Consider the following 24,980-nt stretch of genomic DNA (forward strand, 5'->3'; position numbering starts at 1 on the left):
TTTCATGCCCATAGGTGAGGGTAGGAACATAGACCGACTGGTAAATCGAGAGCTTCACTTTTCGGCTCAGCTCTCTTCACCACAATGGACCGGCACAGGGTCCCCATTACTGTGGCAGTCGCACCAATCCATCTGTCGATCTCTCTCCATTCTTCCCTCACTCGTGAACATGACCCCAAGATACTAGAACTCCTCCACTTTAAGTAGGAACTTCACTCCAACCTGAAGAGGGCAAGCCACCCTTTTCCAGTTGAAAACCATGGCCTCAGACTTAGAGGAGCTGATCCTCATCCCGGCTGTTTCACACTCTGCTGCGAACCGCCCCAGTGCTGTAGGTCTTGGCTAGAGGGGGCCAGCACGGCCACGTCATCTGCAACAAGAAAACATTAGATCCACTGGTCCCCAAACAAGACCCCCTCCAGCCCTTGTCTGCACCTACAAATCCTGTCCATGAAAGTTATGAACAGGACCAGTGACAAAGGGCAATGCAGGCCAAACTCCTGCTCCACTTGAGACCGGATGGCCCTTAATAAAGGGCCTCCGAATTCGTACTCCTGGAGAACCCCCCACAGGGCACCACGAGGGACGCGGTCGAACGCCTTCTGCAAGTCCACAAAACACATGTGGACCAGTTGGGCAAACTCCCACGAACCCTCAAACATGCTGTAGTGGGTGTAGAGTTGGTCCTGTCTTCCACGGCCGGGATGAAAACCACACTGCTCCACCTGAAGCCATGGTTTGATTATCGGCCAGACTCTCTTCTCAAATACCCTGGCATAGGCCTTAACAGGGTGGCTGAGGAGTGTGATCCCCCTGTAGTTGGACACACCCTCCAGCCCCCCTTGTTGTGAAGTGGGACCACCACCCCTGTCTGCCAGTCCAGAGGCACTGTCCCTGACCAGCACGCAATGTTGAAAAGGAATCAGCCACAACAGTCCCACAACATCCAGAGACTTGAGTTACCCAGGGCGGATCTCATCTACCCCCAAAGCCTTCCCACCATGGAGCTTTTTAACCACCTCGGTGACTTCAGCCTGGGTGATGAAAGAGTCCAGCCCCAAGTCCCCAGTCTCTGTGTCCACCAAGGAAGGCATGACAGCAAGATTGAGGAGATCCTAAAGTAGTCTTTCCACTGCTCGATAATGTCCCCAGTCGAGGTCAGCAGCTCCCCACCCCGACTGTAAACAGTGTTGGTGAAGCACTGCATTCCTCTCCTGAAGCGTGGGATGGTTTGCCAGAATGGCTTCAAGGCCGACCGGTAGTCCTTCTCCATGCCCTCACCAAACTCCTCCCAGGCCCGAGTTTTTGCCTCTGCCACAGTCCGGGCCGCAGCACGCTTTGGCTTTGCCTCACAGTACCTGTCAGCTGCCTCAGGAGTCCCACAAGCCAACCACAGATGATGGGACTCCTTCCTCAGCTTGAAAGCGTCCCTTACTGCCGGTGTCCACCACCGGATCTGGGAACGCTGCTGCGACAGGCACCGCAGACTATGGCCATAGCTACGGGCGGCAGCATCAACAATTGAGGCGGAGAACATAGTCTACTTGGACTCTATGGTCATGATCTTCAAAAGATTTGCGTGTACAATACCGTACACAAACCTGTTCTACAAACGAGGTGGTAATCGGATTGCGTGTGCAAAATCAGCAGAACTGAGGGTGCAAACGTTTTAGCGTGTCAGCCTTCATGAATATGCAAAACATATGATAGATAGAATGACAGATGACAGGGAGAGAGAATCTTCTGTACATGTGCCACCAGATTTGGATTGTCAAAAATAAAAATATTAAAAATAGATGAGAATGGAAGATTCTATGTAGGATTATCTAAGCTCTGATTTGGAGCCAATCACAAACAAAAGCCATGATATTTCTCCTGTGGTAAAACTCCTTGCAAAGCCTCATTCAACATCTTTCCAGCCTAACATCGCTGTTAGTGATCATCTGCTGAACTCACACAAACCGGATCATGGCAAAATGCGCAAATAACTGATCAAGCGGACAGCCTGTAATCGCACATCATGCAAAAGACCCACTGTGCTTTGATGTAGATGTTAAAGACATTATTAGGCAGATTAAATCCTTCATTTGCAAACTGGATGCTAAAATCACTTCTTAGCAGGTGAAAAATCACCATTTTAAGACAGCTTGTCTATGTGGTGACAAAGACCTGTGTATGCTTTAACCTTGTCACTAAGCAAAACGCATTGCTTTATTGACAGTAGCGTTGTGTCATTGCAGGGCAATCGGAGCTGGATCAGTTTGATTATGTTGTTTGAGTATGAACATATGCTGTTAAAAATTATTTTGTCGCCAAAAAACTATTTAAACAAACATGGTGTATATCGTTAAAATATTGGCAAAATAAACAAAATTAACTTAGTAAAATCACTGAAAAATAATTTATTTTTACGTACATACATTTTCGATTTAACTTTTTTGCAGGACAGTATATCGTGGGAAGACGCTATGTTTTAAAATTAGCAAAGCTATAACATACAGATTGCCAACTCCTGCATCAATCTATTTTTATGTTGCTAATATTACATTTAGGCTTAGATATTGTGGCCGTTTATGATAAACTCCGAACTGTTCAAACATATACTCTCAAAAAAACAGAACCCGTTGAGTCTCCGAAAAGAATTAAAAGATCAAGGGAGACAAATTAATTAACAGACATATTTGTCTTTTATATTGTTAATATTGATTGGCCAATTTGTTTTGAGTTACGTTGAGCAAGAGAAGAGAAATAATCTCGTCAGGGCAGATGACAAACCTGCTGTGAGTAGCACAACAAATGTTAACTAACGGAACAGAAAAAAAAAATCAGCAACTGGATCATTTATAATGATAACAATCCCTGCATATTTCTAGCAACACAGCAGAGGATCTGTTTGCTTTTCCTCTTGTTCCAGTCAGCAGCACACGCAATTTCCTCATTTAAATAGGGCGGTCTGCACGTGTTTTGCACGTGTTATCAATTGCGCACGCAATCTTTGAAAATTGCACACAACACGCCCACTTATTGCAGGAGCAATTTATTTATAGTGCACGCAAATTAGCGCCGATCTTTGAAGATCAGGCCCTATGTCTCTAACCTCCCCCAAAATCTGGTCAAAGCTCTCTTGTAGGTGGGAGTTGAATACATCCCTGGCCGAGGTCTCTGCCAGACATTCCCAGCCGACCCTCACCATACGTTTGGGCCTGCCAGGTCTGTCCGGCTTCCTCCTCGTCCAGCAGACCCAACTCACCACCAGGTGGTAATCGGTGGACAGCTCAGCCCCTCTCTTCACCCGAGTCCAAGACATTTGGACGAAGACACGCCTACAAAGTCGATCATCGACCTCCTGCCTAGGGTGTCCTGGTGCCAAGTGCACTGATGAACACCCTCGTGCTTGAACATGGTGTTCATTATGGACAATCCATGACTGGCACACAAGCCCAGAAATGAAACACCACCCGGGTTCAGATCGAGGACGCCATTCCTCCCAATCACACCCCTCCAGGTGTCACTGTCATTTCCCACATGTGCTTTGAAGTCCCCCAGGGGAATGATGGAGTCCCTGAGAGGGGCGCTATCCAGCACCCCCAACATGGACGCCAAGAAGGCCGGGTACTCCGCACCACCACTCGGTCGGGAACAGTCAAAGACCCATTACCGACCCAAAGGGGCAGGGATGCGACCCTCTCATCCACCAGGGTAAACCCCAACACGTGACAGCTGAGTTCGGGGTTGACAAGCAAACCCAACCCAGCCCGCCGCCTCTTCCCGCGGGCCACTCCAGAGTAGAAGAGAGTCCAACCTCTCTCGAGGAGCTAGGTTCCAGAGCCCACGCTAGGTGTGGAGGTGAGCCCGACTATTTCTAACCGATATCTCTCGACCTCCCAGAAAAGCTCAGGCTCCTCCCCCACCCCCAGCAAGGTGACATTCCACATCCCTAGAGCCAGTTTAAGCATCCGGGTATTGGGTCGTTGAGGACTCCACCTTCGTCGGCTGCCCGATCCTCTTTGTACTGGTTTCTCTTGGTTCCCCCTGCAGGTGTTGGGCCCACTAGGGGATGGCCTTGCGTCTCTTGTTCGGGCTTGGCCCCGCCGCGTCTCACGAGGAGTAACTCGACCACTAGGCGCTTGCCGGTGAGTCTCGACCCCAGGCGTGGCTCCAGGGTGGGACCCCGGCTCCGCCGTACCTAGCGACATCATGTGCCTCATTCCAGTGGTCCTCATGAAGGCGTCTGAACGCCTCTTTGTCTTACCCCTCACCCAGAGATCAAGAGAAGAAAGTTACAGGAGTATCTATAATTAGAATATTGTGAAAAAGTAAATTTCTTTCTAAAACTTGTTTTAATTTAAAATGTAGAACACATGTTTAATACCCCTAGAATGGGCTGGAGGATGTCGCCGGCCCTGCGACAGGATCTTAGGTAAGTGGAAGATGATGAATGGATGGATTGGACATGGATAAATGGGTGGATGAGACCAGGAATAAAGTGTGAAAGTATAAAGAATTTTCCATGCTCTGTTGTCTTTTCCCATACTTATCCAGACATGGAAAAGGCTTAAATCAAATTCCAGAGTTTTCCAGGCTGCGAAGTAGCCCAGTATGTTTGTTGGTTCACATTCCTAAAACTAGAATCTCAGTCATCATCACAACATCAATGTGTGCAATATCACAACTACAAAGAACTACCAGGATACAATATTTAATGGAAAATTTTATTTTCAGCACCATGCATGCAAATTCTGCATGTCAGTAATATATTTAGCCTGTTAGACTTTCATTACCCTCAATCGCAACACTTAATGTATACCTTTAGTGGCCGCAATGCAAGAGCTGTCAAAGGGTTGTGGGGACATTGTGATGAAGGAAAAAAAGAAGATCCAGAATCATTAAAGTCCACTTCTTTAACACAATAAATCCAATTGTAAAACGAGGTCTGTCCAGCTACAGACTAAGAAAGCATTTGGCTGAGTCTGGTCATTTCTCTGCTCACTACAGCTGAGCAAATCTTAATTGTGCTGCAGGTTTTCTTATGAGGACGTACATGCGTTGATGAGTGTGAGTACCAGCCATTGCTGACAGGCAGATCAGCTCTTTCTGATCACATTGGCTCCAGCCCTCCCCTCCCTTTTTCCCCTCTGTCTCCAGCTTCACATCTGGGTCTTTCTCTCGCTCACGTGTGCTGACAGACGAGCAGTGCTCTCTCAGCAGGCTTCTTTCCACAGCTCAACACGCACGCACACACACACACACACACACACACACAAGAACCACCACAGAGCCAGCTTTAGGATCTGGAATGGATAGAATGGAAATTTGATTTTACAGAGTGCATTAGCAGTCTCAGCTTTCATCTGTCTACCCCTTATTTTATTTTAGTTTTTTTTTTTTTTTTTTTTTTTACTTGAATGCACTGTACAGCAATATAATTAATACAGATCTGCTAATCAGATTGGTGCAGTTTTTTGGGCTATGTGTGTAGCTTGGAGGTGCATGCACAGAAAGGCAGGTGGTATTATTTTGACAGCAGGAGTCAAATTCATTTGACAGCAGGAGGTAAAGAGAGAGTTGGGTGGTGTGATGAGGCACTGTTGAAGACAGGATAACAGTAGAGGTAAAATAGGTTTGATGGTCTAGTGAAGGGAATGAATGTAGTGTGGATCTGGCAGAGTGCTTTAAAAGTAGAGACATTACGGCAAGCAGGGGGAGCATGTGAGCAGGTAAACAATACAAGAACGCTAAAGACAAGATAACAAGTCATGCAACACCATAACAAAAAAAATTCAGAGCTGGCATCAGACAACAGGATGAGCAAAGAGATGCTGAGAAATTCTATCTAGGAGGTTAGACAATAAAAGCAGATGAATGCAGCCGGAGGAGTTAGAGTAACAGGGAAAGATAAATGCAAGATACTCCATCCCTTATTGACTCTTAAAACTACAGTAAAGTCTTGAACCATGAAATGGTTCATTAAGTAAAGAGCCTTGCTGGCAGTTTTTCATTAAATGTTTGCTCAGCTGTAATTAAGTGAGATGAGCAGCTGGTGAAAATGTTTGTCTTCATTCAGGGTTGTATTATGAAGAGCATATATACTTGCACACATGCCTCCCAGCTTTTCACGTTTGATTAAAAAAGAAATATTGTCTAATAGGATGATATGAAAGCTGACACTTTACATTTTCATTGAGGCAAAAAAAAACAAAAAACGTCATTGGACCTCAGGTGGCATCTGTTTACTAGGTAAGAAAAAAAAATCTTCCTGGATTATTAGCATGGATATTCAGTTGCAATTTACATTTTTAAACTCTCACTGCAATTTAGGTTTATCAGCAAAATAAAAAAAAATGTTTAGGGGTTTGCAATAAACAAATTACACAACAACAGTTTAAAAAGTTGAATAAAACTAATTTCACGAGGCTTTTTATATTTAACACTAAATTGTGTGTAAAATCACTACTACAGTCTCAAATTGATTAAACCCCAGAATTCTTCATAGGAGCACCCTTTAGTCTCGGACACACCTAATGAAACCAATTAGGTGCTTCCTTAGTTCGATCAGTTGAGATTTAGATAGAAAACCTTTAAAAACCTAGACTTTTGATAGTAATGTGTTAATGCATGTTAGAAACATGACTAAGTCAAGAGAATTGTCCAAGAAGTTCAGAGAAGACATCATTGCCTGACATAAACGAGGTAAAGTATACAAAAATATGGCAAAGGCCATGAATGTTGCCAGAGATACTATTGGAAGCATAACTCACAGGTTTAATGGTAAAGGAATGGTAGCAACACCTGCTGGATGTACCAGCAAGAGGAAACCATCAACAGCTGCCACATCAAATTTAAAAAATGTGCATTTATTTATATTTGTGCATAAAAACACCAGACTATTTACAAGAAGTGGAAAAACTGTGATAACAGCAGGGAAACTCTTTTTGAGTTTCTTGGCAGCAGTGATGGTTATAAAGCTGCTGGGAGGAAGGATCTGCGATAATGCTCCTTTGTGCACCTAGGATATAGCAGTTTGTCACTGAAGGAGCTCTCCTGTTCTGCAACAGCTTCATGGATGGTTGGGAGACATTGTCCATAGCTGTTATTATTGCAAGAGTCCTTCTGTCTTCCACCACCGTCACTGTGTCCAGGGGGCATCCTAGCACAGAGCTGGCCTTCCTGATGAGCTTATCTAACTGCTTCCTACTTTTGTTGTAGATAAGCTGCTGCTTCAACAAATTTCAGTCTCCTTAGCTGGTTGAATCTACTCTGACCCTTCTTGTAAAGAACATCAGTGTTTATTGTTAACAGTTTTTTTATCCAATTATTTTATTTTAATTACTTTTAATATACACATACAAACTTTACCCCAACTGAAAACTAGTACTGCTAAAGCAAATTTATCAACAACATCCAGAAAATGTGGTTCAGAATAAAATGATGCATCATTATATAAAATGCATAGAAAATGTTTAATATAATTATAAAAAACATTTGAAAATCATTTATAATAGTAGTGTAAAGGTTTTAAAAAATAGTGTTTGTGTTAGCTGCTTTGAAAGTCACTATCTGTTGGCAGTGAGTTATTTACTGCATGTAAGATAAAGTGCTCATGAGCCCAAAAAGCCTGCTTCAAATCTGAGTTTTATAATTTTCATATGTTTTGGCTGAAGACAGTCATTTATTTTAACTTTTTTTTTTTTAATTGGCTTCAGGCATTATTACAATCCTGTTGAGACAGAAGCTGATGGAGGAAGCAGCTGCTGTTGCAGACAGTGAAGGTTTCATTTTTACACTTGGAGCATACAGTTAAGTAATCTACTCTGTGATCATGTCTGTCATGACTGGTTTTCTCTGAACCTTGTTGGGTGTATTGATGGTTGAGTGTGTCAGGGTTTAACTCAGATGTATGGAAATTTTCCTTTGTTGTTTTTTTTTCACTCTAAGTGATTCATTAGGACAGTATTTACTCGTTGCCTGTTTGTTTGTCTGTACATGTCTGCAAAATTTAATGTAGCAGGGTTTTTCCCCAACCCCGGCCCCGAATACAAAGGTACAAGACCAGCTGAGTTTAGCTTTAATATGGTCATATAAAATGAAATCACTTGAAACTGTTAAACAATATTCCTGCTAGAACAACATATTTTATTCTATTTGAGCTAATTCTTTATATGAAAGTGAGTTAACTGACTTCTTATGTAGAATGATTTTTTTCCTAAACTTTTTTTACAGTTAAACAGCATATTGGAAGTGGAATTATTTATTTATTTTATTATATTTGAATAATAATACAATACAATAAAATACAATTAAAAATTAAATAGTAATTATTATTCATTTGATTTTTCTACTCCATTTCATCATTTTTGAAAGGGAGTTTTATAGCTCCTTCTATTTGTTTAATTTGAACTCAGTTAATTAGTTTATTTGTGTGATGTGATGGACTCCATAGATTAAATGGACAAACCTAGACTGTATAGATTTGTTTTAATAGTTATGAACACATTGTGTTTAAGATTAGCTGATTACCAAAAGGTTCTGGTCAAATAAGCCCCCAGCTGGTCTGTTGATTCTGTGGCTGTCGTTTTCACATTATAGTAACGATATCACTTTGAGGTTTTAATGTTTTTAGGGTTTTAAGGAGTCCGAGCTCATAAAACAGAAAGCATGCTATTTCAAGAAAAATGTCTCCCCACTTTTCTTGTGGCAATGGGTATTTTCTCTTGCTTGTGGCGGATCGTGATGAGCCAAAAGACGGCTGATGGCTCTGTTCATGTGGCTTCATTTAGGAAAAGCACAGTTTGACGCCATGTTTCACTGAGCGAGAATAGGATTCCTGCTGCGTGGGGATGAGTAATGCAGTTGTTGTCTCCCTTGCTGATATATATGAGTGATACATGTGCACCCCAGCAGACAGAGCTGCAGAAACAGACAGACATATAAAGGAACATATAGATATATTCACAGTTTTAGTCACGTAAACGTGGGGACATGTGACCACAGTCCTTCATGTGTTCATGCATCACTGTATTAATCACAACATAGGAAGACTGACTGTCTGAGCATAAACTGAAACACAAGTCAACAGCTTCTCACTTTGGTCTCTATTTGCATCTTTTTTCTCCCTTTTTTAAAAATATTTTTTCATATAGTATTTATGTGTATTTTCTGGTTTGTTTTAAGTTATGAACATTTGTGGATCCAATTTACTTGTCACTTCAAAGTTTGTTCTTTCTCAAATGCATCAACATTCCTCTAACAGCTATTAGTGTATTTACAGAAGGTCCTGAAAGATTGAAGCTTTTAAAAAAAGCTATTTCAGTCGTTTTACATCTTCAGGGTTAACCATTATAAAATCATCTTCTTGTGATCATGAAAAAAATAACACTACTGTTTGTTTAAAGAATGTTTTTGCATGGACAATACAATGCCAATAATTTGATATAGTGTCTTTGTATCCCTGTATGTACATTGTATACTTACATATACTAATGACACAAGTGTTGGTCAGCAATGTGGGTCTAAATTGTTCTTAGAGGCCCGGATAGTTTTTTCCTAAAGTATATTAAGTATTTAGCAAGACAAAGAGAAGCCAGGCCCCTTTTCTACCCATGAGCAAGGTGCTAACACAATTCTGGCTGGATTTTTCACCACCTTTTTTGGTAAAATTCATAGTTTTTTTAAATATTGGATGGCACAGGCCTGGGTTTTAGGTATTCTAAATGATTGAACTCGTAGCTTCAGGAAGGCTATAAAGAACCCCTTTAAAATTGGTTTTAAGGTGCTTTTGGGATCAACATCCTGTGGAAATGGCAACTTTCAGCCATCATCTGTTGTTTTCACATGAGAGGAAATTAGCTGAGGAGTAAACCACGAACTAATCATAAACAGGAAAAGCTGGAACAACATTGTCACTGTTCGCAGGAAAGAGAGTTTGAATATCAATAAGGATTTAGGGGTGCCAACTGTTGTAATTATGAATATGAATATATGATTTAATATTAATACTTTAATATTTTATTAAATAATATTTCAGTCTGTTAAGGGTTGTCCTGTGAATACCAGCTCAATAAGGCGATGGCATTAGGACAAAATTGAAAGGGTGAGCCAAGCTCTGACATTATTGAACAGCAAAACTCTGCACACACAGAATGAATTCACACAATTTCTTAAAATACCAGAATTTATTAACAAAAATAAGTCAACTCAAGTCAAACATTCAATCAACAAACTCTTTACGATGCTAAAACAATCCAACTAAACTACCAAGCAGAATGAAAGAATAAGGAAGACTAATGAGCTATGTACAATATAAACAAGTTGATCAAAGATGGTTGAAAACCATGACCGAAAGACTGATGCAATATTACCATGTAATGTTATTTATGTTATGTTTGTCGGCCGGCCAAACTGCACGTTACTGCTGTAACCACGGTGATGCGGTCCAGTTGTCCTTCCTTCAGACTGGGAAAACTGCTCCACTCGGCGTCGTAGCGACGTGGTCTCTGCTGGGAACTCTCTGGAACACAGTTTGCTTCTGGAGACCTCAGAGATAAAAGTCAAGCCAGCTTGTACCTTTATTACCCCGTTCATGAATGAATACCGGATACACAAACAGCAATTCATTCCTACTTAACTTAGTGCATATGATCGTATGACACTCTTAGATCCAGTCTGAATAGTTATGTCTGTTTGCCAGCAAAGAGACATTAGCACGCTGTGTCCCTCCCTCCAGTTCCTCTGGGGACCTGCGGGGAAGAGGTCAGTTTGTTGCAAAAGCGGGGTTTTTATTTGGACAGCGACGTCACGGGACGCCTGCTTTTATTCTCTGTTTCTGGCTGTGCTGGAAGTAGGTTAATGTGATTTATTTTGAAAGTTTCAGAAAAGGTCTTATCATGTTGTAGCTGGGTCCCAACACTACAAAAAAAATTAACACCTTTAAACATGATTGAAATTTACAGCTGCCCATCTAGACACGCCAAATGTCTTCTGTAGGAAAGTCTGTTTAATCACAATGAAAAAAGAATCCTTCAAGGACTCTGGGTGAGACGTTTGAACCTAAGAATACTGTACCAACTGTGCTGCATGGTGGTGGCAGCAACATATTTGGAGTCTGTTTGCTGCTGGTACTGGCACAGACGGTGGGTGAAACAATAAAGATGGACTATATCTGAATTACCTACCTTGAAACATGGGTACAAATTGGGTTTTTCAATAGGAAAGTGATCCCAAACACGCACTGAAACTGGCTTTGAAATTGATAAAGCAAGTGGGCACCTGGTGTGTATGTTTAAAACCTGGGTCAGTACCAGGAAACTAATGGACATAAATTAAATTTTGATAAAAACAGCAGTCAGGTATTCATAAAAAACTTTGCCCGAAGCTTGTAAATGGTTATAAAAACATGGTTTCTCTGCAGCATTTAACCAATATTGGTGGTGGTGTATCTATATGTTTCAGGCTCTATGTTTAATTTAGACTCTAATGTAGATCAGAGAATATCCACAATAAATTCAAACTTGTACACCTAAGGCTTGTGTTTTGTATTATAATTATCACCCAGAAAAATAAATTGTTCAGATGCATCATAAAAAACCCAAAAATAAATGACGTTCATGTTTATAAAAGGGTACCTAAACACCTGACCAGCACTGCACCGACCTACTGTTGAGGCGGACCCGTCATTGTTGACGATTGATTCTGACTTGAGGCTTTTGTAAAGCTCAGACCTGCCAATACTGATTTTAAAAGATTCAGATTTCTCTGTAATAATAAAAACTGAAAATGCTACATTGTATCTCCTTCATATGACAGATTATAGTTGCTTAATAATTTAATATTTTTTTGCACATTATACACAGAAAATTACACCATAATGCAGGTAGGAAGCTCTTTTATACAAAACTATAATCTACTGCAAAATTTGCTGGATTAATCAGTGATTATTTATTTTACCATTACTGTATTTAACTGTACAGTAGTTTAAGGTTTTCCAACATACAACTTTTTTCTTTTCAAAATTCGCCTGACAAATAGAAGATGAAAGTTCCAAATTATGAAATACAATTTCTTTGTATCTGTTCAGCCTTTCTATTGTTTAATGAGGTCCTTTTTGCTCCAAACGTAAAATAGAGTTATAAATTAATCTGCATTAAGTGGTAGCATGTATGACAGCTCACACACCTTAGTTTCCTTCATAGTAACATTTTGCACCTTTTGTGCTTCCTCTGACTTTGTTTTTTTTTGTAGAAATTAAAATGGCTAACCTTGAATAACTCATTAGTTTTTAAAGCAAATAGCCACTACTGCTTAAACAAGTTGGAATGTGGTGCATTCAATGACTGATAAAAGTCAGATTTTTGGGTTTCACAGTCTAGCCGAATTATTGTCAAATTCATGACCAGATCACATAATTTACCTTACAACTTTTCACCCATTGCTTTCTCTGCAGACCTCTGAAAGATCAGAGCAACTTAACAGACAAGGCTCTCAAGCTACCGCCCGCACTCATAGTTTCAGCCGTAATGGCAGCCAAAGCAGAGGGACTCATTCCTATGCCCACAGAGACGCTACCATCAGTTCACCCTCCACCCAGCAGACTCAGGGTTTACATCGACCTGCACACCAGGATAAAGGGCTGTCCACGTCTTCAGAGGGAAGGATCCCCTCCAGTTTAGCCAACACCCTAGAGCACATTATAGGTCAATTGGACGTTCTCACTCAGGTAAGCAGAAGATGTGCTGACCAAGATGCACGGTACAGTGGATGTGCCTCGCACCGACACTGATCAGAGACAGTTCACCAACACAGACTGAGATACAAGGTTATGGTTAATGTTTATGAAACTTAAAGTGACTTTTTGGCTTTATTAGCAACCACTCAATAGTAAGACGTAATGGGAGGCATCACAAATTCAACTACATCTAATCTAACTGTCTTTAGGGAAACCAAGCAAGGAAAAAACCCTAAAATTTACATTTCTGCTTTAACGTTTGCGCCAGCCCATGCCTCGTGCCTTTGTTAAGGTCTCTGTAATCTTCCCTTTTATAATGGTTCCATAATTGCTAACTCACGTCACTTCACACAGAAATCTTTTTGTTTTTTCTACCCTGACTCACCATGCCGGTGGGTTTAGTTAGCCTCTTCTCAGTGTGAGTGTCTGGTGAAGGCCTGGCACAGTGAAGCCTGAGCCTGCAGGACTAAAAATAGATTATTGAACAGAACAGAAAAGGACAGCAACCACTTTAAACCCTAAAAGGTCTGCTTCTTATCAACTCGTGTTCTTCACATCACACAGTTTTTGTTACATCCAGAATTGGTTTTAGTGACGGACGATTTGGTGCCAGTGGAATAAATGCTGCAGGACATTTTAGACTCCTGCTGCAAACATCTAAAAACACATTAGATTCTGTCTTTTTTGTTGACAGAATTTTAAAAATAAACAGTTGAAGTTGTCTAACTAGAATAATGGCAATAAAACTATGCTTCAGCTTTGGCTTCAAACCTATTTGCATGTGCCTACATTGATTTAAATTGTTTTTTTTTGTTCATCAAATATTTTTATTTCACGCGTTGAACTGTGATCAGTAATAATAGTTTAGGAACCAACCACCCACCAAGGTTAAAATATTAAATATTCTTTATTTAACTCACTTACCAAAGACGTTTCTATTTTTTCCAAACAGTGAGCGATATTTTGTCCCCAACAGACGTTTCTGTAGATACTATTATCTTGTAGGGTTTTAAACTGTTTTAAATTCAGTCATCTCAATTTTGGGCTAAAATATCCTCAATATGTGGAGATCTTCTATTATAGGTCCTAAATTTACATTAGTTGCACCCTAAATGTGTATGGTTCATATTTCTAGTGATTTATCAAAGATCCTCACTATGAATGGCAGGAATTTGGAAGAATTTGTCCATTTGGATCCTTTTACGCAAACCCAGGAAATAACTTTGCTTCTGAAACTATATTTTTTTGACTTGTTAGGGGAATTGAATCCAACATGTTAATTTTACCTTTTCCACTGCTTGCTCCCTCTTCAAGGGAATGTGATTATTTAGGGAGGTTTGGCGTAAAACAGGATTTTTCTGACTTGCTGTCAGCTAACTACACTGCTCAAAAAAATAAAGGGAAAACTTAAACAACACAATATAACTCCAAGAAAGACCGGTTTGGCAGTGGGTCAGTAATGATGTGGGGTGGCATTTCTTTGGAGGGCTGCACGGCCCTCCATGTGCTTGCTAGAGGTAGCCTGACTGCCATTAGGTACTGAGATGAGCTCCTCAGACCACTTGTGATTCCATATGCTGATATGCTGGTGCGGTTGGCCCTGGGTTCCTCCTAATGCAGGACAATGCATGTGGCTGGAGTGTGTCAGCAGTTCCTGCAAGACGAAGACATTGAAGCTATGGAATGGCCCGCTCGTTCCCCAGACCTGAATCCGATTGAGCACATCTGGGACATCATGTCTCTCTCCATCCACCAACGTCACGTTGCACCACAGACTGTCCAGGAGTTGGCGGATGCTTTAGTCCAGGTCTGGGAGGAGATCCCTCAGGAGACCATCAGGAGCATGCCCAGGCATTGTAGGGAGGTCATACAGACACGTGGAGGCCACACACAATACTGAGCCTCATTTTGACTTGTTTTAAGGACATTACATCAAAGTTGGATCAGCCTGTAGTGTGTTTTTCCACTTTAATTTTGTGTGTGACTCCAAATCCAGGCCTCCATTGGTTAATAGACTTGATTTCCATTGATGATTTTTGTGTGATTTTGTTGTCAGCACATTCAACTTAAAGTATTCAATGAGAATATTTCATTAATTTAGATCTAGGATGTGTTGTTTGAGTGTTCCCTTTATTTTTTTGAGCAGTGTATATACACCATATTGTCACAAGTATTGGGTCCCACCACCAAATAAATGAATTCTGGTGTTCCAGTCACTTCCATGGCTGCAGGTGTGGAAAGTTTTGTGTAGAGAAACTTGACTGGCCGGTACAGAGCCCTGACCTCAACCTTCTTGAACACCTTTGGGATGAATTAGAGCAGAGGCTGCAATTCTGGTTTTCTCATCTAACTATGAACACGCTCCTAAATCTGGTGGAAGATGTTTACACAATAGTTAAAGTTGCTATTGCTGGCAACAGTGTAGGAACAGGATGTCATCAAAGCTCATGTAGATGTAAAAGTAGACAGACAAATACTTTTGGCAATAAAGTGTATATAGGAAAAGGTGTTATAGTAAGTTGGTTAACCAATGTGTAAAAGCAATAGACCCTCATACCTGAATTGAGAAACACCATTCTAATTCAATAAAGCTGTATTTAACCTGTTTTTAGGAAAGGTCAGTATATGTTATTATTGATATTTTATGACACTATTTTAAATAATGCATGTAAGTCTTAGATTTAACTCATAACAGTCTTAAAACTGACTTAGACAGAATTTAACAAACAGGTAATGAAGGAGGAAGTGATCTCTAGCAACAAAATGTCAGTTTTTATCAAACCACAATGTAGTATAATATTCTAGTAACAGAAGCTCAAGTTTAACACAGTGAAACTTGCAGGAACCGTGTCCTGACAATGTTTCATTTAAACCTGGCATATCCGTGTCTTCTGTTTGTAAATGTATATCTGAGTCACGACACACAGCAACAGTTTTCAAGAAACTGGCATCTTTCTGCTTTAACAGTGAAGTTGTTTTGAACATATTAAAATGTAACAGTGAGTGACGTAGCTGTGCTTTCCCAGACAACTGGGGATTTCTGAGCTCATTGCATACGATCAGGTCATATAGCACCAATAAACTGGGAGCTGCAGCAGCCAATACACTCTTTTATTCCAAACATTGTTCCAAACTGTAAATTAGTATGGGAAAAACACTCTCAAAATGGTTGTCATTTTTAACAACTTCTTCCTAGTGGCTTGTTGTCAAGCTTCTATAGGGACACTTTATGTTATTGTGCTGCTGATATTAAACACACATCAGGAGTTAAGATGTATTGTAGTCAGCTTAGAAAAAACAATGTGATCAGGACCCAAATTTTTTTCCTGATTATCAGATTTAGATAAAACATAATTACCTCCTTTGTAAACCTGCATAATATTGTTTTTCCATCAGTGCCTTTTTCGATAGACATGGTGCTTTACTAGTCTATTTTTTTAAAGCATGTTCTGCTAATATGCTAACATTTTATAAGGTGAGTAATTACTACTTGAAGCTTTTTATTGGCTTTTATAAATTAACACTCAGCTCCAGGCCAAAACTATGTAGATTATTAAGATTGTTTTTTGTTTTTTTCTTTGATTCACCATGATCCAGTTTTTTATATTTACATCAGTTTCTTTTCTCCACATCAGCCTGTATTGTTTTTTCTTTATTTTTAATTTTTTGTTTTGTTTTGAAATGTGACGTTCTCATCTTACCACATCTAGATGAAAGGCTTGTTCTCCCACCATCACTAGATTTCTTTCCTCTGACTTTCAGGCTATTGTAACGTTAGTCATCCCAAAGTTATGCAACTTTGCAACAGAGGGCATTAATGCTGAGGGCAATGGCACACCCTATTTTGAGGAGCAAAAAGATTTGGTTTCCACTCCAGATGAAAACCATAGGCCTGTATATTGTTGCTGGTGCCTTGGGGACACGTGCAGATGCAGAAACGCAGACACAGACACCAGTTCCTGGCTGTGCTGGGGAATGGGAAACTGCGTCTGGTTGAGGGGATGAACAGGGCAGTATTGATCTAGAAAATGGAGACAAGCAGAGTGAAAGAAAGTAAAAAAAAGATAAAATAGAAGAAGTTATCTTTTTAGGCAAACCAAATGAAAACAATTCTCACCCACACATTGCTGAACCCATTGCTCTGTTGTGGAAATGTTATACTATGTGATCAACTGTTCGTTTAGGTTCTGTATCACATATCAATCCCTCCTAGAGCTGCACAATATATTAAATTTTAATAGCCGTTGCGATATCAGCATGTGGAGTATTGCAATCGCAAAGGAACACAAAGACGCAATATTTGAAAGAATACAATATTGTAAGAGTCAGAAATTCATGCCCTGCAATCCATAATACATTTGGCCAGTAGGATGGACTGTAACTTAATGCTGACACCTGATGGATATTTTCCATGGCTGAGACGTTAAAGCTCACACAGAATGGTCAATACATTTCTTTTATTTAAAGGGTTTTCCAAGAGGTAGTGCAGGAAAAAGTTAATAAAACAATAATATTAAGGACCACAATGGCCGTAGCAGGTCAAACCGAAATATAATTTTACTATTTACAAATCATAAACCATGCCTGAAGGCTGAAAGAAAAGCAAAAGGATTCATCAGCTTCCTGAATTACACGCAGGTAGGGCGCACTGAATTTAATAACATCCTAAACCAGCCCATCCCACATAAAATCAGCAGTTCAGACACACAAATGTTTCCCCAAAAACGCACCAAACAATACCACCATAAAACAGAGTGTTTGGTTCGGACATTTATTGACAGCCCTTAAGAGAACCAGCGTCTGCAGGAGGAGGGAGCAGGCAGAGAGCAGCTGCCCGCAATCAGAGTGCCTTCTTCAGATCAAACTGGAGGACGAGCCCACTGAATGCACGGACCACCAATATCCAACCTAAAACTACTTCACTGTGGTCAAAAATCTGCGGTTTTGCGCTTTAACGTCCTTGCCCTCGTTATTGCCATGGCTGTGACAAAAACATTCTCTCAAAGCCCAAAATTGTTCAGGCAAACTTTGGAGCGTCACTAGTCCAGACAGCAGCGTCTCTCCTCTCTGCTCCTCCTGCAACATCTGAGCCTTATTTTATAAGTTCTGGCCGAGTTCCAGATAATCATCCCAGTGGATCATTACATACATAAAAAACATATATAAGACATTCTTGCATATACAATAATACAAACATTATTAGTATTTTCAATATTTTGTTAAATCATTTCACGCAGATTACTTTAATGTGACAAGGTAACACAGTAATGGTAATAGCAGCACAGCACGCTACACTGATGGCTGGAGGCGGGTCTCAGCCGCCATAGCTTCTGCTGTCAGCGGGTCAGTGGAAACACAACGGTTACCGTACTGAGTAGAGCGAAACTGAGTGTAGTGGAGCCATGCCGGCTAAAACGAGCTAGTGGGAAAGGGGCGACATTTACTTAAAGATATATCGTACGTCACATAACGACAAAAATTAGGCTGTGTGGGTGTGGGACACAGAACCAGTTCCTGATTATCTTAACAGAACCAGTTAGGAACAGGCTCTCATATCTGCTACTGGAATTGGTTTGGTGGAAAAACCCTATGATACCTTATGATACCTATAAATTAGTGTAACCATTATGAAAACCTGGGGCAACATCTCTAAAAAACAGAAGCAAAATGCAGGTACATAGACATGCAAATAGCAGCACATCATGTAATAATACAACATAATAATAAGTTTAGAAAAGTGTTTTTAATATCATGTAAAGGTGAAGAATAAAATACTGTTTGTGACAAAATATTTGGTTACGAAACAAGAATTTGTTGTTTCTCCCCTCTCGGCTGTTTGATAATTGCAAAGGAAGTGACTCATCTCTGGGCCGCTTTCTCGAAATGAGGAATGTCTAAATTACTCTCGCTGGCACAAAATGACATGTTGAAGATTTTCAGGTCAAGACATGCTGACATGCTTGGATGTCTCTATTGCCCCAAACCTGAAGAGCTTAATTTGTCCAAATGCTGTGTATTAGATCTGGTTGTGTTCACTGACAGGCAACATTGACTCAGAAAAGCAATTACTATTTGTCGATATTGGAAAAAGTATAATTGACACTTTTAATCTAATCATATCACCTGTTTAATAAATATTACTAAACCTACACTCGAGCCACTTTATTAGGTAATGAAATAGCATCTCAGCCAATTACATGGCAGAAACTAAATGCATTACAGCACATAGACACGATGAGGACAGCTCTTTCAATTAAAAAAAGAAAATATACTAGGAACAGCAGTCGTGTGGACGAAAATGTCTTGTTGAATTTAAAGAAAAATGGACAGACTTATGTGAGATTATAGCAAGCAACAGCAGCTCAAATAACCACTCGTTACAACTGTGGTGCAAGTACCACTGGTGGTACTTGGGACGCCTTTAGTGGTACTAAGAATAAATTTTGGTTTTAAACATTTGCAAGGTAATGAAATAAAAAAACAACTTAACTGTATTTAAGTTTCAAGTTGTAAAAACCTGTAGGATTTGCTAATCGATGTACCTTGCTATAAATAATACAAACTAATAACAATGTATTTGCATTTTATACTTTCACAAGGGGGTTGTATTGTACTGTATTTGCAAAATATTTAATTTGGTTCAAATCTTCACATGTGCAAAAAAGACAGTTTTCATAGCAGCTCAAGGTTTATTATGCCAGTCAGCCATGTTGGGTTTTGAGGTCTTGGGCTTGTGAGAAACTCCGGACATTTTAACTCAGAATTCAAAATTTTAGGGACATTTCTGTCAGTTTTTCAAACTACAAACTTGGAAATCTTAACTTCTGATTAAAAGCGGAAAGCATAATTATACATAATTACACCATTTTCTTCAAACAGTCATGCACCTCCCATTTATTTTATTGAATTTTGTTTAAATGTCATAACACAACAAACTACAAAATATCACAAACCTTGTTGTACTACTGTTTTAAAGTGGTACTTGAAAAATGTGGTATTTATTAATGTGTTTGAAAACCACTGCCCTATAGGACATACACTCACCGGCCACTTTATTAGGTACACCTTGTTAGTACCGGGTTGGACCCCTTTTGCCTTCAGAACTGCCTTAATCCTTCGTGGCATAGATTCAACAAGGTACTGGAAACATTCCTCAGAGAGTTTGGTCCATATTGACATGATAGCATCACACAGATGCTGCAGATTTGTCAGCTGCACATCTATGATGCAAATCTCCCGTTCCACCACATCCCAAAGGTGCTCTATTGGATTGAGATCTGGTGACTGTGGAGGCCATTTTAGTACAGTAAACTCATTGTCATGTTCAAGAAACCAGTCTGAGATGATCCGTGCTTTATGAAATGGCGCGTTATCCTGCTGGAAGTAACCATCAGAAGATGGGTACACTGGGATGGACATGGTCAGCAACAATACTCAGGTAGGCTGCGGCGTTGACACGATGGTCAATTGGTACTAAGGGGCCCAAAGTGTGCCAAGAACATATCCCCCACACCATTACACCACCAGCCTGAATCATTGATACAAGGCAGGATGGATCCATGCTTTCATGTTGTTGACGCCAAATTCTGACCCTACCCTCCGAATGTCGCAGTGGAAATCGAGACTCATCAGACCAGGCAACGTTTTTCCAATCTTCTATTGTCCAATTTTGGTGAGCCTGTACGAATTGTAGCCTCGGTTTCCTGTTCTTAGCTGACAGAAGTGGTACCCGGTGTGGTCTTCTGCTGCTGTAGCCCATCCGCCTCAAGGTTCGATGTGTTGTGAGTTCAGAAATGCTCCTCTGCATGCCTTGGTTGTAACAAGTGGTTATTTGAGTTACTGTTGCTTTTCTATCAGCTCAAACCAGACTGGCCATTTTCCTCTGACTTCTGACATCAACAAGGCATTTGCACCCACAGAACTGCTCCTCACTGGATATTTTCTCTTTTCCAGACCATTCTCTGTAAACCCTGTAGATGGTAGTGCGTGAAAATCCCAGTGGATCAGAAATACTCAGACCAGCCCGTCTGGCACCAACAACCATGCCACGTTCAAAGTCACTAAAATCACCTTTCTTCCCAATTCTGATGCTCGGTTTGAACTGCAGGAGATCGTCCTGACCATGTCTACATGTCTAAATGCATTGAGTTGCTGCCATGTGATTGGCTAATTAGAAATTTGCGTTAAAGAGCAGTTGGACAGTTGTACCTAATAAATTGGCCGGTGAGTGTAGATCCTTACATTACACCAAACCTCTGTTAATTTTCCCAAATCCAACGTGTTCCTTAACAGACAGAGTTTAAAAGCTCAAAGAGATAAAGGAGGACAACTTTTGGTTTACAAGTTTGTATCCTGTGGCAGGCGGCTTTTTTTCATAGATATAAAATGGTAAAGAAGCGAACAGACCAGCACCTGCTGAAGTCTACTTCTCTGTTGTAGCAGCCTGAAAGAACAGAAAATACAGTTTCCTTCTAAATTACTTTTTATGTTGTTCTGCTTCCCATTATCTGTTTTTAGTCCTAAAAATTGCTAACTTGGCCTAGATGCTGCTTTGATAAACAGGTTCAAATAGGTCAGTGCTAAAATGCAGAAGTCTGCAACAAATGCTGTCAGTGTTGGATGATGCTCAGAGGAAAAGTATGCTGTACTGTGATCTCACTACCCACTTATGTCGGCCCTGTATCAGAAAACGACATTCTTGTGTTCTCTGTGTGCACGAACAAGACAAGCTGCACGCCGACAACAAAGACTCTTGCATTGCTATCTCAAGCAGGAGTTTTTTTAAAAACAAACAGCTGGATTGTCTTGCAGGCACAACCTCTGTTTCAAACATGTGGATGCATTACCATCATAAAGTCATTAATGTCGCTCTGATTCTGTACAGCCCCCTCTAGCATGCTCTTTATCTCTTATTCATCTCCTTCCTGCCTTTCCTTTTCCCTTGTCCTGCTCCATCTGTACCCTCTCCGGTCTCTGTCATTTTCCATCCAGACTGTTTCAATCCTCGAGCAGCGGCTGACACTGATGGAGGACAAGCTCAAGGAGTGTTTGGAGAACCAAATGGAGATCGGACTGCATCTCCAAAATCGAGACGAAGCCTAGAAATGGAGAAAGAAGTTGAGCAACAAGTCTGGGAAGAAGATGGCCACATCAACACTGTTGATAAAAAAAGAAAAGCGGATGCGGTAACAGCAATGAATGTATGCTTACAAATGCAGTCACACAAGCACAAGAACAAAACGAATGCATTCTGAGCTTTCCTGCTGATGCACTGGTTATTTCACACACAGATATCAGAGGTGAAAGAGTTGAATATTAGAGAAGTTCCTCCACAGTGTTGCTGAGTGTGCAGTCTGTTTTCTGCTGACAAAGGACTTGTCACTGTGTATATGTGCATATATATATAGGTGTGTGTGTGTATGTGTGTGTGTGTGCGCGTGCATGGAGAACGGTTGCCTCTAGTAGCGTTAACCGATACGAGCGCCTTAAGCATTTGCATCTCATTTTTCCAAGCGAAGAATGAGATTAAATGCTCTTTAATACCAAAACTTCACTCACAACTAGCATACACCTGTACAAAGAATGAAGCCATTATACCAGCTTAGTAAATCAACAAACATGGCAACAATTACAGAGCCGGTGCCTTTTTTATAAGTCTGTTAATCAATTAAATTTTTCTTACAGTCATAAAAACCCAAGATATTTTCTTTGTATATTTTGAGGCCCTAATGTATTTTTAAGAAGACCCTTTTATACTTTTGTTTACATTTTAACTTTCTTGCTGGTTAACTGTGAGTTTTTGGCTTAAGCACTACAGGCAAGGACAGAAAAGTCCTAAAAAATGAAGGAACTTGTTTCTTTTCAAAGTAATTGTTGACAGAAAACTTTAAAACCACATCATAGTCAGGCTGTTCCTCCATTCTGATTTTATTTTATTGTATTGTTTTTCATTCTCTGCCTAAACCTTTTATTCTCTGAAGTTGTTGTTTTTGTTCCCACTATAAATAAATGTTTTAAACTTGCAACCTTCATTAGGAGGTCCTGGGGCTCTGTTTCATAACAGTGAGTGCTGAGTGAAAGAAAATGTGTCTTCTGAACCATTCCCGAATTAATGAAGTCATGAGTTACTGTGGTCCTCTGAGCTCCAATGGTTACCGGATCAAGGATGACTTTCGCGCTTTAATTGTCCCTAGAAGAGATGTTAAGGTGATGAGCTAGGAGCTGTGTCATCAGATGATCCCAGCGAGTAATTTTCCAACCCTTGTTTTGCCAGAATCTGTGTAATGTGTTGTTGTTGTTGTTGTTTTTTTACAAAAGCACGGGTGGAAGTGAAACATCCATGGTCTGCTTGTGTCCAAAAATCCTTATTTTTCAGACCCAGAGAAATTTAAGTAACCCGAGCACTGATGCTAGATCGGTACTTTTTATTTTTAGAAGCTTCGATGTTTATACAGTAACAGTGACTTCTTAGGGAACACACTGAGCTAAGCTAGAACTATTCATCTCATTTTCAATTCTTTTTTTATTTAATTTTCTCTCTGAGCGCTGGTAATATAATTATATATGTAGCAGGCTGGTGAGTCAGACTGAGTACCGGGGCAGGGGGCTGAGTTGTTCAGAGAGAACTGTGCAGCCAGCAACGTGGAGACTATATTACCAACTGTTTCTTTAAGACCCGACGCTGCCTCTGCACTGATGGAAAAAGAAGAAAACAAAACCAGAATTCTGGAGTTGTGCTGCCGGGCCCACTCTTTTCCTTCCTGTCTGGGGCCCGTGGACTCTCTCTCTCTCACACACACACACACACACACACACTCAAGCCAGAGAAAACAGCTCCCTTTGCTGTGGGCCTCAACCAGACGCCTGCCAGGAGCTACGGCTGAAGGGGGCTGAAAGAGAAAGCTCAATAACTTGTGTGTGTGTGTGTGTGTGTGTGTGTGTTTGAACCCTTTGATATGACTTTCTCTGTGAGGACCAGGATTCAGTTTAGAACATGGGGGTGAAGGGATAATAAGGTGAGAAATTTTAAGATTTCTCCTTCATTGATGTTATAATTTAATCAGAAACAGCTTTATTTTGCTCTCTGGGTTTTTCTTTTTTTGTTTAATGCATTATAAGATATATTTATGCATTTATCTTTGTTCCTTAAATATACATATATACAAAGGTACATTTGCAACTTCAGTTTGCAGTTGTTCTGTACTCTATTGAATGTTCATCAGAGACAGCCTGGGGGAAGAAACTGTCTCTGTGGCGGCTGGTTTTAGCGAACAGTGATCTGTAGCGACGGCCTGAAGGTAAAGCTCTGAACAGTTTATGTGCAGGGTGTGTGGGGTCTGCAGAGATTTTAGCAGCTCTTTTCCTGACCCTAGACCTGTATAAGTCCTGGATGGAGGGAAGGTCTGCCATGATTATTCTCTCTGCATTCCTGATTATTTGTTGCAGTCTGGACCTGTCCTGTTTTGTGGATGAGCCAAACCACACTGAGATGGATGAAGACAGGACAGATTGAATGATGGCAGTGTAGAAGATGACCAGCAGCTCCTGTGGAAGGTTGAACTTCTTGAGTTGCCTCAGGAAGTACAGTCTCTGCTGGGCCTTCTTTCGAACAGTGTCTATGTGTGAAGACTATCTATGGGGGTGGTGTTCTCCGGAAATCCACCACCATTTCCACAGTCTTGAGTGGGTTGAGTTCAAGGTAGTTCTGACAACACCAGTGTATCAGCCGATCCACCTGCTGTCTGTATGCAGACTCATCACCGTCCTGGATCAGACCAATAACAGTGGTGTCGTCTGCAAACTTCAGGAGTTTCACAGACGAGTCTGGGGGGCACCAGTACTTATTGATCAGGATCGGGAGAAGATGCTCCCCAGTCTCACCTGCTGCTGTCGGTCTGTCAGGAAGCTGTTGATCCACTGACAGGTGGAGGCTGGGACGTTGAGCTGGGTGAGCTTCTGGTGGAGGATGTCTGGTATGATGGTGTTGAAGGCCGAGCTGAACTCTACAAACAGGATCCTGGCGTACGTCCCTAGGTGGTCGAGGTGTTGCAGGATGAAGTGTAGACCTAAGTTAACAGCATCATCTGCCGACCTGTTTGCTCGGTAAGCAAACTGCAGGGGGTCCAGCAGGGGGCCTGTGATGTCTTTCAGGTGGTTCAACACCAGCCGCTCAAAGGATTTCATGATCACAGACGTCAGGGCTACAGGCCTGTAGTCATTTAATCCTAGGATGGTGGGTTTCTTGGGTACCGGGATGATG

The 24,980-nt window shown here is 40.8% G+C and overlaps 1 protein-coding gene across 6 annotated transcripts in view; it reads left to right on the forward strand.

Moving 5' to 3' along the window:
* Positions 1-24,980, forward strand: part of poc1a (POC1 centriolar protein A) — a 57,368-nt gene that overhangs the window by 26,791 nt on the left and 5,597 nt on the right. For 4 of the 6 annotated variants that reach the window (XM_047348474.1, XM_047348470.1, XM_047348469.1 and 1 more), the window contains exons 10-11: positions 12,440-12,712; positions 21,713-23,736. In XM_047348474.1, coding sequence (XP_047204430.1) covers positions 12,440-12,712; positions 21,713-21,823 — 384 coding nt within the window. In that variant the 3' untranslated portion in view covers positions 21,824-23,736. The remainder of the gene's footprint in view (positions 1-12,439; positions 12,713-21,712; positions 23,737-24,980) is intronic. The other 2 variants (XM_047348472.1, XM_047348473.1) reach the window with 1 other exon arrangement.

This window comes from Girardinichthys multiradiatus, chromosome 20 (genome assembly GCF_021462225.1).
Source record: "Girardinichthys multiradiatus isolate DD_20200921_A chromosome 20, DD_fGirMul_XY1, whole genome shotgun sequence".
NCBI classification, from domain to species: domain Eukaryota; kingdom Metazoa; phylum Chordata; class Actinopteri; order Cyprinodontiformes; family Goodeidae; genus Girardinichthys; species Girardinichthys multiradiatus.